This window comes from Cyrtonyx montezumae, unplaced genomic scaffold (assembly GCF_038088225.1).
Source record: "Cyrtonyx montezumae isolate F1298 unplaced genomic scaffold, pur_monq_1.0 scaffold_5, whole genome shotgun sequence".
In the NCBI taxonomy this organism is placed as follows: domain Eukaryota; kingdom Metazoa; phylum Chordata; class Aves; order Galliformes; family Odontophoridae; genus Cyrtonyx; species Cyrtonyx montezumae.
The window spans coordinates 12,390,037-12,405,836 of record NW_027072056.1 but is presented as its reverse complement, the minus strand read 5'-3'; the positions used below and the strand labels follow the sequence as shown (position 1 = coordinate 12,405,836).

Here is a 15,800-nt window from a genome sequence, read left to right as displayed (position 1 = left end):
CTTCCTGCTGCCTTTGAATGTCTCACAATGCGCACAGTTTTTAATACACTCCCGGAGAGGGAGGAAAATCCAGACTCACGTGTAAAGCTCTTAAATGCCCAGCTTGTGTAACACATGTATTTCTCCAATCCCTGACGTTGCTGTGCTTACCAAGGTGGGACAGGCTGGTCCAGGGGTGCTGCCCAGAGAAGAAGACATCAAATAGCATGACAGAGAGCATGAGATGCCAACAACTTGCCCAACCATGGCTTATGGACAGGTAAGATTGATTGTTAAAGGTATTGTGCCTTGCCTGCACAGCAAGTGGCTTTTCCCTTCCTTTTTTTCTTATGCTTAAATGGCTTGCATTCCACTCAGGCTTAATTATACTGGTAATCAGTGTGTGTAGTTATAATAAAATCCATCAGACTTCATCCACAGTCTGTTGCTGTTATATAATCCAACACCCAAAGAGCCCCTGTGTCCAATAGCAGTGTTTGCAAGTTGTCTCCCCTAGGGTCAAGGTCACAGAGCTGGTCCTGAGCTCAGCTGTAGCACAGTCCAGGTGCATGCTATGGCACTGTTCCTCACAGGAGACCCATTCTGAACATCTCCTCTAGCTCTGAGCATCCCCCAAACCTGAATTTTGGTCCAAAGGATGGCTACAAAGGTGAGATGTACCAAGGGGCAGCTGAGGTCCCTTGGTTTGTTCAGCCCAGAGCAGAGGCTGAGGGGAAGCCTTATCATATGGCAGACTACAGCTCCTCAGAAGGTCAGATCTACACGATTCAGCCAGATCCATGTCTGGGGGATTCTGTCAGCTGCACTTGTGACCATGAAGCAGCAAAGATGGACCAAATACCAAGGAAACCTGAAAAATCAGGGTGATGGTATGAAAACATATTTTTTTCCTTTTTCTCATCAGTGCCATTTAGAACCCTTGACAATCTGAAGGTCAATGGATGTGATCCACTAGCAGATCACTCCTGGTGAAATACTCATTCCTGAGAATCTGGCACCTGGCCAGCACTTTTACAAGGTCCATCTGAAGACATTCTTGTGATAAAACATCTCACAAAGAGATAAAGAGCAATCCAGTGCAAGCAGGTGGTTACATGATGGCAACCACTGCCTCCTGACACCCACTAGGGGAAGGGAACTCATGCAAGGTATTGTTAGCAGGCTGTTTAACTCAGTCTCTCCATTCTGACCATCTGAGTGAGGTGTGTTTTATGTCCACCCATGCAATCTCCATGGGTTGAGAGGGTACTGGGAAATAGAATGCTTTTATGATGGTCCAGAGGGTTGAACTCAACGTAGCTGTCAGTGGTCACCATCCACCCTGGGGAACCAGAATATTCACAGTTTTGTTAGCAGCTTATATAATTGGACGGAGATAGCAAATGAAATGCTTTTATGATGCTGAGCTGTTAGCCACCTGCCTTAGGGGGACAAAATGAGGAAGATCTGGGGCTGCTAGCTACATGGAATCACCACAGGGAGTTCAGTTAAGTGCTGCACTTAGTAGTTGGAGGGAAAAAAAATGCAAAAAGAAAGAGGAGGTGGTACAGATGCGTGCCAGAGGAGGAGAAGCAGCTCACCACAGGTTGTCTCACCTTACCAGAAATGTGACTTGTTCTGAGTCATGGTTCCAGGAGGCTGCTGAGATACCTGAGACAGGAGGACATTATTCCACCCCACTTGCTGCTAGCAAGGTCTCAGCGGGAGGTCAGGCTCTAGGAAGGTGTGAGCTAAATGGAAAGGGTCCAAACAGTAACAGGACTGAAAGTCTGGAAAACGTGACCCATGAGGCAGTGTTGAGTAACTGAGTTTGTTTGACTGATGAAAGAGAAGGCTGAACTGGCACACTGTAACTCCTGAAATACAGAAAAGAAGACAGTCAACTTCTCTTCCTTTCTCTTATTTTTGTTAGAGACCAAGGAGAAAACAGTCTGATCTCTAGTTAGATTAAACAATTAGATTTTTGGAACAAGGTTAGATATTGAGGAAGATTTCCTAACTTCTAGATGCTACCTAGGGCAGAGGGAAATCTTGTCCCTGCTTTATGGAAAAGAAGGAAAAAAGTGCCAAGGACAATCTCAGGGTAGGTGGCTCTTGTCTCAAAGCATGGAAATAAGCAAAACAATTGCATTAGGACCCCACCAACTCCTGCAGTTTCTGCAGTAATCCTACATATGTGAAAGCAGAAGCCTGCAAACACTTGTGAACGCTAAAACCAAAGGGCAAGTCTGAGTGCTCTTCTGAGCTGGGGCAAGATGGTGTCCTGCTGGTACTCTCAATTTCACAAGGATATGTTTCATCAGAACTCTGCTTTGCCAGCATTCCCCAAGAAGCATGGCAGTTGCCTTCATTCTACGTGCGGAGTTACGCCATGAGGCACTTGCTGCCTTCCTAACCAACAGGTCAAGCCAGAAGGCTGCGTCCCCAGCTGTGCTGGGCTGCAGTGGAGAAGGAGGCCCTTCTGGAGGGCAATCCAGCTTCTTCTTCTGATTTGTGCACTCAATAAAGCTCTGTTTTTGCACAAGAGACAGGTGTCCATTCAACTATAAGGAAATGTGAAGTTCTAAGCCATGTCAAAAGGCTCTGTTGCATTATGAAGAAAAGAGCAGGTAGTGTGCAGACAGAAGCAAAATAGCACCCTCTGTCCCCAAAGAAGCAAAAGGTTTGCATCTTTTAGAATGAGTTTTGTTCCTCCTTTGCTCCTGTGTGCTGCCAAGCAGGCGTGCTGAGTAGTAGGCAGAAACTGTGATAACTGAATCAAAATAAACAAGTAACAAATAAAGGAGAAGGACAGAAAATAATGCAATTTCTTTTTCTCATTATCTAGGACAACTGTTTTTCAGAGAAAAATCCAATTTTGAACTTAGCTGTTAAAAGCAACCTGTGCAGCTCAGCAGTGTCAGTGCTGCAGGCAGCCTGCCCCTTTGATTTCACTTGTGTAAAGCTAACTGGGACGGACAGTGTCTGCCAGCAGATAACACTGGGGTCCATCCAATCAGTGTCCAGTGCCAGCCACTAAAGGAGAAAGTGAGCCCGGAGCTTCAGTCCCCCAAGTCCCCCAGGTGGGTTTTGAGCTCAGTTTGGATAGCTTTGGCTGCCAACAAGGGCTGTGGAAGTCACATCCAGAGCTATCAGGCTAGGTCTCCCTTTATGCAGCCTCAGAATTTGCTGAACACTCCTTTCACACTTGTGAAGAACAATGCTTTTCATTAAACGGGTAAGGTTTGTCTCTGTTTCTCTACTGTTCTTTCAGTGTAATAGCCTGGGAATGCTAAGCAACAAATCCAAACATTAGACAGAACTGAGCGCCTTCATTGCACCTGCCTCTCTTGTATTGCACGGACATATGAAGGTGGACAAAACGCATGTGACCTGTACCAGACAGACTGTGCAGGCAGAAGCTGCTTGCTATTGCTTGTGCCATCCTGGTACCCAGAAGGATAAGGTTCTTCCAAATTAATGAGCACCTCAAAAAGCAAAACTAATAATTTAATCCTCAGCATGACCCTAAATCTCACTCCGCTCCAAGAGGGAATTTCCCATCAGCAGGATGTAGACTGTGAGCTGTGATGTCCCAGCAGAGAGGAGGGTGCAGAACATAGGGTGTTTGGAGTGTGCTTATGAGCTGCTCCCTGCAGCAGTGATGAATGTAACACCTCCCATCTCCTGAAGGCCAGAGCTATGCTGTGTAAGCAGCTCAGTGCTGGAAGGCCACACCACATAGCTCTGCTGATCAAACTGTGGCTCATATGAGGGAGGGGAGATGATAAAACATACCACACTTCGGTTGGAGACACCGGACTTGCAAAGGGAGATGGAACAGAAGATTGGCATCTGAAAGAGCAGCATTGGTTAAGTATTGCCTAGCATCTTTATTCTGTTTTCCTGCAGGTAAAGCTGTATTTCTGCCTTAGTAGGCAAGTAGGTCTTTATCTTGTCAACTCTACAAGCACCTCAGGTATACCAAGAGCTGACATTTCTATGCCATTCCCCATTGTGACATAAACATAACTTATATGCCTAGTCTACAAACCACTGCAGCTGCCAGTTTGTTAGATGCTGCAACATATTTCTTGTATGCGAGAGCTCATAAATTGGACAGAGAATTTGGTCTCCAAGGAAGTTGTTACTGCAACCTGAACAGAGGATGGCAGGAATAACTCCACTAATGCTCTTAAAGTTTCTCCTGAAGCTTCATGCACTGCAAAGAGCAAGAGATAAAACCTCTCATCTTCATCTACCAATGGGTATTGTTGCAAACTGGGAATTCATCTTAACATCAGAGAAATATTCAAGTGAACCATTTTCAGTTTGAGAGAAGTTGTGTGGTACTGCCACATAAATTATAGTAGATAGAAAGGTATTTAATCCATCTGTTTGTGTTGAAGTTGTCTAAAATGGGGAAAAAATCCTTTGAGCCAAGTAAGTGTTTCTTTGTAGAAAAAAATACATTTTTTTTTATTCAAGCTAATCTCTTTTCAAAGATGGTTCTGATACAGACATGTTGAATCAAAACAGTGACTCCAGTGACTGCTTTTGTTTTTTCAGAGCTGCTTTGTACTCTTAAAGACCAAAGGATTCTTTACCATGACCCCCAACCTGCCTCAATCTCTAGATTTCTGTGTCAATGCAAGAGTGGTTTAGCATTGAATTGTAGGAACATACAGTCTCCACTGTCAAAGTTCTCAGAAAGCATTCCTCAGCCCTACCCAGGAAATGCATGGGCAAGTTACTTCTTTAAATAACAAAATGTGCACTCAATCCAGAGGGGACAACTCCCATACACACCTTTCTCAAAGGACAAAGTGTTCCCCCTGCTCTGAAGTCACACTAATTGAGATCTTGTTGTACCTAGCTGTGGACAGACTTGCAAAACATGGTGAGCAGAAAGTCAGCCTAGCATCAAAAAAAGAATAAGAAAACATACGCTTATTGAAGCTGCTTGTCTGAGTAGATGAACTTTGCTGAAATGCTCGGTGTGTTGCATTTATGTACTTCAGAACAAAATCAGCACAGTGAGTGATGTGTCCCTGGAAGTCACCGCTGTGTAATACAGCTCAAGAGAAGGATGCAGCAATGGCATTTCAACCATGAGCACTCTGTGAGTTTTCACAAGGCTGCTCCATTTGCAGCTGACAGCCATTCCTATGTGGTTGAGGGGAGAGGAGAAACAGCATTACGGAATCCTGCTACTTCAGACAGCTTTTCTGCTTCTGGTTAACTGAAAAATGAGCCAGATCCAGTTAGGATTAGAATGAGGGTTAAAGATGGGTCAGTCCTTCCTCTGTTTGTATGTCTTTGAGACAGGCTTTCTACAGCCAGCTGCAACTATCCTCAACATCCTTCTGCTGCGTTTTCCTTTAGAGCACATCCTCATTGCTGTCAAATGTTGGATTGCTATGTCCTCCCATATCTTTCTCTACTGATACTGCCACGGAATCCGAGAAGAAGGTTTCATTCAGAGGAGGCCAGGCTGAGTCCTGCTCTAACACCCGCTGCAGCCTCTTGTAATGGCTTTTGGAGTGGTACTGAAAGGTCTTCTTCACCAGCAGCCATAGGGCTCTATTCTCAATTATGGCTTCCTGTAAAAGCAAGAACAAAAGGGAAATTCTGGAGAATCCAACAGTAGTTATTAATCTTTATCCACAGGACACACACAGAGCAAGTAGTAGAGACCTAAATCTCCCATCCTCTCCTGCTCATCCACACTCCTTAGACAGTCTTTTACTGAGAACTTTTCTCTACCAGAGCTCTACCAAAGCTTTGCCAACTTTCTCCAGCTTGGGGGAGGGTCTGAAACACCTCATTCACCAGAATTAAAGAAAGGCAGTGGGGCCTGGAGTTCCTCACATCCAGCCATTCAGATGTGAGGATCTGAAGGCAGATAGGAAGTGTAAAGTAGCAGCAATGGCTTCTGTTTGACAGGTCATTCCTAAGCTGGACGGAAGGATGGAGAAAGAGTGAGAGTTGATCCTTTTGTCTCTCCAGATAGTGCTGGCAGGTGCCTTCAGTGCAGCATACTCACCTCAACAAGAAAGGACACAGCCAGTGTGACTGCCAGCATCATCACCATGGAGATCCGCCACGTGGTGGGGGTGCAGACCAGCTGGGAGGAAAGCAGAATGAGCAATGTGTGAATGTACCGACTCGGGTGGGAGCTGGTGTCATCAAAAGCCAGAATCCCACAATGGCTGTACACTGCTGACAAAACAGTATCACTGCTTATCATTAGGAATTATTGATAAAGAAGCATTTAAACTTATGACCCAGCAGAGAAACCAGTACTGCCGAGCAGCAGCAAGAAATCTAAATGCTTCCTCTCTTCCTAATATCAGAAATAGCTTGGGGTATTTCAAACTCCAGATTCAGTTCCAGCATCCCATAGCTGGCACCACTGGACTTCTGGCTGTAGCTCAGTTTATTTTGGATACGCAGCTCCGATCCAATACTCAGATCAGCAGGGCCTGATACTCCAGGGCTAGGCTATTGCAGCTTCTCATTGCCTCTCCCTCCTTTTGGCATCTCAGCAAATACAGTGCTTTCCCTCCAGATAAAGCAGGTTTCCGCAGTTCTCCTCAGAGGTATTTCAGCCCCGCATAGCTGCGCTGCTAATACTGTCCTGTGCCACTACAGTCCACCGCAGGGCTAAGACTTGCTGCTTTAAAGTGCCATCTCGTGGCAGACTCATTAACTGGGTCTGCCTGCTCAGCCTCTGCTCTGGATTCTGCTGTGCATTGAGGCAGCTGTGGCTGGGCTGCTTGGCATTCAAAATCCGGGTATGTTCCTCTCATCTCTGGTTTTGTTTCATAATTCCAATTTCCAAAGCCACTTTCTAACTCTCATGCAAGGATATAGGACTGGAAGCAGTATCATGTTCAGTATTTGCTATCCAAGGCCACACCACTTCATCAATCTGATCACAAATATACTAAATATATATAGCTATGCATTTATTTCGCTGTTTGTTCCTGTGACCCATTCTATAAGGCTGTGAGACAGTCACAGTGAAGAATATTAACATCTTCCTTATAACTGCCAGTCTTGACAAATTGACACCACTGTCCTATGGCTGATTCAGATCTTATCCTTCCCTTACATTTCTCCTAGGATGAATTTGCACAAGGTAACTCCCAGGTTGCATTCTGCCAGACTAAATAAACCAAGCTCTGCTGGTATTTATCAAGACAGATCCTCTATTGCCCTATTACCATAGCAGCCAGTTGGTCTTCAGAGATGCCAAACATCCATGCAATAATCTGTGCCTTTTGTTAAAAACACTCCCAGTGCACTTATAACAGGACCAGATATAGGAGGAAAAATCACACTGGAACAATACTCACATCCATCTTAGTGTAGAGATCATCAATATCAGCAAACATCAGAAAGAGGCAAACACTCAGTTGCCCTACGAGCACGAGTATGAATACATCTGAAGGGACAAGAACAAGAAAATAAAACCACAGCTGTATGAGAGCTCTCAGATGTTTATCTTTACTGCAGAATATTGAAGCCATCATTCCTTGTTTCAAACACATACATACACAAAACAAACAAACAAAACAAACAAGCAAAAAACCACCATGAGATATCAAGGATATTTCAGCTGAAGTTTTACTTAGTCAGACTGATACATACAAGGCTGGCATGAGCCTTGAAGCCACAGATTTAAAATGTCAAAAGAGTATTCTGATCATTTGAGCTGATTTCAGAAGCCTGAGAAGACAGAGAGCCTTCCAGTGATTCTCCCTCCAAACACAACTTCCTGTCATTTTTTAGCAGCACAAAATGTGAGCCCAGCTGAGATTGGCACACCGCAGGATGCCACTGGGACTAAAACTTCAGAAAGAAACATCTGGCACAGGCTGCCCAGGGAGGTGGTGGAATCACCAACCCTGAAGGTGTCCAAAAGCAAGGTAGATGTCACACTGAGTGACGTGGTTTGAAGCAGTCACAGGCACGGGCTGGTGGTTGGACTAGATGACCTCAGTGGTCTTTCCAACCTTAATGGTCCTATGACTATGAAAAGCTGGCCTTCAGCCATTTAGGAATCCAATAGTGAGCTCCTGCTTTTATTGGCTAGCATCACTGCATCACTTCATTCAAGTTTTAAGTTTTTCTTAATGAATTGACTTCTGGAGCTGACTTACTCACAGATCCCTTCCCCTCTCCCAGCACTTACAGTTGGTGTAGATGGGTTGCCTAAAAGGCCTTCCTTTGGAAAACACCAGTGCTACGATGAGGCAGTTGGTGGTACTTAGCAGCCACACTGTGGTGTTCTCATAGCTCTTGTACCCATTGTCTACACCTGTAGCATCTCCATTTCTCATCCCATGGAGGCCCAAGGTGGAGACAGAGGAAGAATTCTCTGAGTGTCTGTTCACTGAGAGGCAGGCGCTGCAAAAGAGCATTGTTGAAAAGATCTGGGACCTGCATATAACACTGCTTACTGTAAGCAGCTGGTGGGGAAGCACAGGGTCTGCCTGCAGCTGCTCATCGATGCTGTAGACAAGCAGTCATGTCAGGTAGAGCTGTCTCACTAGGTGTGCCCTGTGTCACCCAGTGCCCCAGGAGGGAAGCCTACCTGTGTATATCGGTCTTGGAATACCAGGGCTGCTTCTGCACCATGAGAAATCCAAAAATCTGCATGCCGAGGCTGAAGAAGATGTTAAGTACAACAGAGAGCAGCAACGGGGGTGAGATGAGTTGGCTAGGAGGCCTGTAGGGAACCAGCTTTGGGTAGGCTTCTGTGAAGCTCACTGAAACATGACAGAGACATTCACTATGGGGTCCAAAATAGCAGCAGTGTGCTGTGCATTACAGACTGTTATCAATGGCAACACTTCTACAGTCTATAATTGTCTTTGTAACGCATGCAATTATTATATCAAGCTCAAAATGCAGAATTATTTTCTTGCAAAATCTTACTGGCCGAAGAATAGGTTAATTAATGATTTTTGACTATCCTGAAGTCATCTCTAATAATCTAAATTTCCAGTACTCTATGCAATCTGTTTCCTTTCTTTCTGTACTTAGGACTACACATTTCCAAGGAGGTGAAAAACACATGAAACACATTCTCTTCATACAGAGGATGACTAATTGACTTACTTGTCATACCAATTACAGTGGTAATAGCCGGATCTTGAAACAAAAATTGGTAATTCCCAAAGGAGTTTAGTTGCTGAAAAGAGAAACACAAAGAAAAGTAAAACATCACAAATCAGACATTTGCTGTGGGTTTGTTTATATCACCTCCAGAAAGCTTTGTTGTTTTGTTTTTTTTGTGGAGCTAATTCTCAGCTGCTTGTTCTGAAATTCCAAGAATACACTACTCAGCAGATAAAGGGACCACACAATCCAGCACTGTCAATAGATTAATCATGACTGGGCCCATGGTGAATACTCTTCTTTTGTGCATTGTTTGAACAAATGATGCTCCCAGTTCACTCAATGCAATAAATAAAAAAAAAAAAGTCTATTTGAAGAGACGTCCTTTCTCTATGCTGGGTGATTTCAGAATGTAAAGCCCTCCTTTCTAGTTGGGAAGAAGCCACGTAAAAGTGGTTTAAGGCACTCCAGGGGATTTTGCATACGGCCAAGATAATTTATGCTTTAAACACTGAATAAATTGCAACAGCATATGCTTGTGTCAGATTTTCCTACATCTGAAATACTCCTCAGTATCTCAGTTTTATTTTTGCCCAGAGTGGATCCTGAGCCCATTGGCTGGAGTTAATGGGAGGAATCTTTCCAGTTTTCAGATGAGAGTACAGAAGGACTAAATGATCATGTCAGCTCAGATGAAGCTCCACATTATACTTTTTTGTGTGTGTCTTTTATGCTATGTTTCTCCTACAAAGGAGAGTAGCTCATCCAGTTCTATCAAACAAGTGCCATATTTCCAAGACATACCCAGTACAGTAGGAGAACACCAAGGTACTGAATGGTGCTGTATAAAGCCATGTACTTGAACATGCAGAAGGAAGTGACCAGGGCAGCGCGGCCTTCCCTGTGTGAATATGTGAATAAAGGACACCAATTAGGTGATGGTCTGCTCTTGTTGCCAGTCCTCTCAAAATGCTGTTGGAAAATCAAGCATTTGTCACAAGGACAGAAATCTCTACCATTCCTTTCTTCTGCTCAGCTGCAGTTGCCTTCCTCCTGTGGTTTGGAAGGAAATATGTCTGTCTATATCTTAAAGGAGTATTAAAGACAGGTACTAGGAAAATGGCGATTTCAATGTCAATACATTTATTTTTCTCCATATATGTGCATTCTGGCTTGGTGGGAACAACCAATACTAATATTTAAGAGCAGTGGGGAATGTTTCCTTCATGTAACGGGAAACGAAAATCCATGCTTACCTGATTAGCTCTGGCACACATGCTATGCTGGGGGTTCGGGACGTGAAAGGTGAAGCCACCGATGCCTCTTGCTCTGACAGTGATATCCCTGCATGTGCCACTTTCAACGCCTGAAAAGGCATATTGCTCTTCAGCACTCACAAGCCAGGAAAACCCAGGAAGAGGTGTATCAGCCAAGAAATCAGCCCTTATTACAGGATGTGTTCTGTGAACAGCAGCAGTCCCTCCTCACTCCATGTGTGCTCCACCCAAAACGTTTTTTCACTGGGATTTGGAGCATCAGGCCCAAAGCAGTAAGGGAATGGCAGCATGAGAAGGTCCATTTCCTACAGACCTCAAAGCCATCAGTCACCAGCTGCAGAAGGCAGGTTTAGCTGTTCCTCCTTTATCATTGCCTCTTTGCAGTCACAATTTATATAAATGTATAGATTCTCTACTTGCTCCCCCTGAGAAAACCCTGGGGACTTCATATCAGTGCAAGTGACTGCTTTGCTGCTGAGATGGCAGTGCTCCCATCTCCAGCATGTACTCAGTTAGTATTATTCTACTGACACTGCATTCATATTTAAATTAAATTTAAATACATACATATATATAAGAAATTCTCACTTACCCCACAGTCATTGGCTCCATCTCCACACATGCCCACAAAGTAACTAAAAAATAAAGTGACGTACAATTCAGCACTGGGAAAAATCAGACCTATAAACAAGAGGGAAGAAGAGGCTCCCCCACGCAAGTTATTTCTGCAAGTCGTGTCAGTTTTTTGTTAAAAGCCCATCTGAAAATCTGAAAGACTGAAGTACAAGTCCAAGACTCTAAAATATGCATGTCCCTGGGTTTGAACAACAGATGTGTCTCCACTAAAGTCTTTCTGCTGTGACAGTCTGAGGTATACATTAGCATGTAGTTTTACATTCATCACAACTGACTCAGTTTCCCACTCTTACTGAGCATAGTAAGGTTCATCGTGACAGAGGCGGGTGTTTGCTCAGCTCAGAAATGAAGGATTGCAGATGTTGATACCTCATGTTCACAGGGAATAGATATGAGCTGGGGTTCAGCTTTGGGGTCCAGACCTGCCTGTATCTCCTGGGGCAGACAGAGTGACAAATACAGCTGGAGGAGGGAAAGTGTATGCATAACAGGATATCTGGGGACAGCTCCCTGGCCTGAGGTTGAAAAGATAAGCCAGGGCTTGTCAAACCTAGAAGTCCTTATATCAGCAGCATCTAAATAAAACCAGACTACTGCTGAATCACTTGTGTCTTCAGTTGCTGAGACTTAGATTCCAGCTCAGGGAAAGTTCTCAATGGGAGGCAATGAAGGTGCTCCAAGGAAACCAGACAGCACTCATACCAAGCTGGAACAGCCTAAGAATTACCTTGCTCTAAGGCAAGGCCTGGGACCAGGTAGCTGAGGTGGGAATCTTGACAAGACTTTCTGATCAGTTGAATAATAGGCAACAAGATCCTTGGGACTCAAGGATGTACATATATATCTCCAAGACTGTTAGCACATGGTATACAAATGCAGAATGCCTTGCTGTGCCTTCTGATTCATCAAGCTGAGTCAGCAATAATGCTTCATACACTGAACAAGAAGTAAGAGTGAAGGACAGAATTAACAAAGTGAATTCAGAACTATGGGAGTGTTAGGTCTCTGACAGATTGTCAAAACAACGTGGACTTCAGTGACTCTTCTTTAATAGGCTTGTGGGTCTCAATTGCCAAGACATAGCTCTGTAGAAGCTTCAGTTTCGTGCACTTCTGGGGAACAGTACATTAGAGAAAAGCTAACTTTTATTATACTCTTGTGAAGTTTGGAAATTCATCAGACACTTCATAACTCAGTGCTTACTAAGAACTTACTCCAGCTTTTGAAACTCCTCAACGAGTTTGGATTTCTGACCAGGAGACATTCTGGCAAAAACCGTTGCATTTAGCAGGAGCTGTCACGAGAAAACAAAGGAAAGGGACTTTTTAACCTCTTGGTGTAAGAGCCACAGTGATTTCAGTGATAGTTTAGAATAGAAATGACCCAGAAGTCACATTTCCAAACAACTGATGTTAGACCCCAAGGCAGGGAAGACTGAGAATCAAAGATACAAGGTTTTTTAATTTTGAAATAATTGCTATCACAATTAGGACATAAGGTCCAGTGTGTTGTTTGTAAGATGAACATGCATATAGTGGGAATGCAGCAGCCTGAACCAGTGATGGAGCAGCTGGTGGGAAGGCCAGAGGAGCTCAGGTGCATGCAATCAATGTACCTGAGTGAACAAAAGGGTGGAGCCAGGATCCACCCCTTCCCAGACCTCATTTAAGGGTTGGCAGTGGCAGTGAAGATTTCTCACTGGAGATCCCTGTACCTGAGGCTTTTCAAAGGTAGGTACTTTTTTTCTTCTTCTTTCATTTCTGCATCCCTGGTTGCTGTGTTTGAGTTTGTCCTTGTTTGCTGTAGCCAAAGACTTTGTCACCCTACTATTATTGCTGTACTTTCCATCAATTTTTAGTATTACAGTGTCATATTAAGAAGGAATATGCTAGGAGAGAATCAATGTGGCATCTTATTCATAAGACAGGTAAATCATGTCAAATTGTGTGCTATGTAACACCAATCTTCACCTGTTCTTCAAAATATGAGAGAAGTAGGGCTATGCTAAAGGCCAGTCATGTGGCCATAAGTATTTCAAGACCTCCTCTCACACATTATGAGAATGCTCTACTCTCTTGTGCTGGAAAATATCAGATTTTTCTCAGATCCATCCCCTACACAATTGTATCAGAGACTTACCAATTCCATAAGTATTTTCCAGAAAATTCCTGGCGCAGATCTTTTCTGCTAATTATATCAGGGTAATCCCAATCTATTGGTTGTACTCCAATTAAGTAATCCATAGCTTACCTTTGGAAGTAAGTGGCTAAAGTGCTGTGCTACAATTTGGTAAGTTTTTCCACTCATGGCAAAATGGTACTGGTCTGACTCCACTGCCAACCTAATTCTTCTTTCAGTCTGACTTTCACTGTCCTGGAAAATATTAAAAAAAGCTCCAAAGCTTTTACAGGCAAAGAGAAGGATATTCACAGAGAGGGCACTTGTAAAGACCCTTGGAGACCTGGGTTAATCTGTGTTTCACTTTCCCATGTGATGGGAAGTACTAACTCCCTGCCTGTTTGAACAGGGTTCGTTCATTCAGTGCGGTTCCATGGACTTAGTATAGCACAGTATGTGGCCTTTATCACACCTACTTTGCAGGGAAACATGCTTGAAAATGGCACTGGCTAAGTGAGGGCTATGGGCAAATCTTCCATGGGTTATGTTGTCAAGCTGTTCTCAGACCTAATCCAAGCAGCTAGTCATAATAGCATTCCCAAGATAATACATTAGTAAGGGACAGGATGGTACTTTGCATTGTTTCAAGCATTCCAACTTAGTTTGTTTTCCTGCTGCATAGCTTGTTTTACACTCACCAAGTTTCCATGATCTTTAGTTTTGTTTTCCTCTAGTGGTTTCCATGTTAGAGATGCTGGGGAAGATCCAAGTGTTTTGTTTGCTTCCACAAGAATCACTCTGCTTGTTGCAGAAATCATCCCAGCATTTTTTGCAACAGTTACAGCTGTCTGAATGTTATCACCTAGAAAAATCAAAGGGAGTGTTATCTGCAGTGAGGAATTGTTCATGGAGGAAATATTAACCTTTGCTTGAATTCTGAATTTTCAAATATATCCACAGGTATTAATAAGATTGTAGTGTCTATGCATAAGGACACTTCAGTTAAAGCTCAAAATTTTGCAAATGAGGTTTGTCTCGATAAATATATACTTAATCTGACCTAATCTTGAAGAAATGTAACTGGGGGATGTGTTCCTGGTTTCCGTGTTAAAGGTAGAAAGAGAAAACTGCTATTATCAGTACTTCACAGTAATTGCCCCTAAATTACTTTGGTGTAAGTTTGATAGCAAAAGGGGTGAAGCCCAGGGAGATCTGTGTGGTTTCTAGACAAATGTGTTTAGACCATGGAAGAACCGGGATTTATCCTATCAGAACTTTCTCTTCAAGGGGGAAAAAAGAAACTGATAAATAGGAATCTGTAGGCATGAGTTACCAGATATCACGTGGCTCAGTGATTATTTATTTATTTTTGTTCTGGCAACTGTGCTCTATTTTGGCTCATCATGACAAGCTTTCATGTGTGTCAGCTGACAACCTTAGTAGGGTGAAGAAATGGGCTCACTGGAAAGCAAGGGTCTCTTCTTTGGTACAATTGGGACACAAATTGTCAGGTATCTGGCATAGCCTGGTGAAGTTGTCAGACATAAGCTCTCATGGTTCAACTTGTGATTGTTACAGCACAGCTTCTTGGACTGTAACTGCCTGCAGGACACACGTGTCTGTGCCTTCTTACTAGTGCTGGTGATAAAGCAGCAAACTGCTTGCTCACATGTGATGGAGTCCTTTGCCTGGGCTAGCAGCTGTCCAAACGATTCATCCCATTTTGATACCTGTGACCATAACACTCCTGATGTGGGCAGCACTGAGCTCTTCCAGGACATGCTTTGTCTCTCTCTTCAATCGATTCTCCATTATCAGCAGACCCAGGAATGTCAGATCAGATTCCACCTCCTCCCTTTAGTGAAGACCATATGGAGAGATTTAATTTATTTTTCCTTTTAGCTTGCTTTAGCACTGAATTTGCTGTTAGCCAGTTATAACTGTTCATTGTCATAACTGTTCATTGTCCAGTCTAATTTAAAAGGATTTAAATAACTTGTTAGAGCCTCAGATGGTTAAAAACTTTTTTGTGGTACTACTTCAGGGCCATCTGGGTTTGCATTCCTCCAGTAGTAAGTGGTGCTAGTTGAATATGGAGGAATAGAGACTCCTCAGTTTGTCTTCCACCCTTCTATTACATTCTATGCTGTTTATGAAGGAATAGTTCTGTACACAGGCAGCTTTCAGATCATGTCTGCTTAATTATTACCAAATCAAAAAAAAACCAATTTGAAGCTATCTTCACCTATGAAAATCAAGCCTGAATGATAAATTGGGTTATCTATTTGTGCACAGGGATTCTTTACTATTCTTTACACCTGTGCCATTGTGTTTGTTTTTTTTAACAGCTGAACACATGCTGTTGAGAACAGAACTTAGGAAACAAGCCCATCACTGAGGCTTGAATTAAAGGCTACCAGGGAGCCAGGTTGATTCTGGAGAGTTTGAGGTGGGGGGGGGGGGGGGGGGGGAGGTAAAAGCTTTCATTCATTGTAGTAAGTAGGTGATGCCAAACACTTGAAAGGCAGTCATAGTAGTTACTCAGGGTAGCTGAGTCAGGTGGTACTAAATAGTCACTACTTTCACAGAAGGAATATTGCTTGACCTCCACTAGTCCTTTTTCTTTCCTGGCAGTTTATATTTGACCCAAATAGAACTGCA

General features: G+C 43.4%; 1 protein-coding gene across 1 annotated transcript in view; it reads right to left on the bottom strand.

Annotated features, from left to right (window-relative positions):
• Positions 1–3,897: 3,897 nt before the first annotated feature.
• Positions 3,898–15,800, bottom strand: part of LOC136056180 (probable cation-transporting ATPase 13A4) — a 32,126-nt gene continuing 20,223 nt past the window's right edge. Inside the window, exons 18-30 of the mRNA XM_065748223.1 lie at positions 14,870–14,994; positions 13,838–14,001; positions 13,272–13,394; positions 12,236–12,315; positions 10,978–11,020; positions 10,365–10,474; positions 9,913–10,009; positions 9,109–9,181; positions 8,582–8,756; positions 8,180–8,394; positions 7,341–7,429; positions 6,026–6,106; positions 3,898–5,582 (exon numbers count right to left, since the gene is read on the bottom strand). Of these exons, the coding sequence (XP_065604295.1) occupies positions 5,361–5,582; positions 6,026–6,106; positions 7,341–7,429; positions 8,180–8,394; positions 8,582–8,756; positions 9,109–9,181; positions 9,913–10,009; positions 10,365–10,474; positions 10,978–11,020; positions 12,236–12,315; positions 13,272–13,394; positions 13,838–14,001; positions 14,870–14,994 (1,597 nt within the window). The 3' untranslated portion in view covers positions 3,898–5,360. The remainder of the gene's footprint in view (positions 5,583–6,025; positions 6,107–7,340; positions 7,430–8,179; positions 8,395–8,581; positions 8,757–9,108; positions 9,182–9,912; positions 10,010–10,364; positions 10,475–10,977; positions 11,021–12,235; positions 12,316–13,271; positions 13,395–13,837; positions 14,002–14,869; positions 14,995–15,800) is intronic.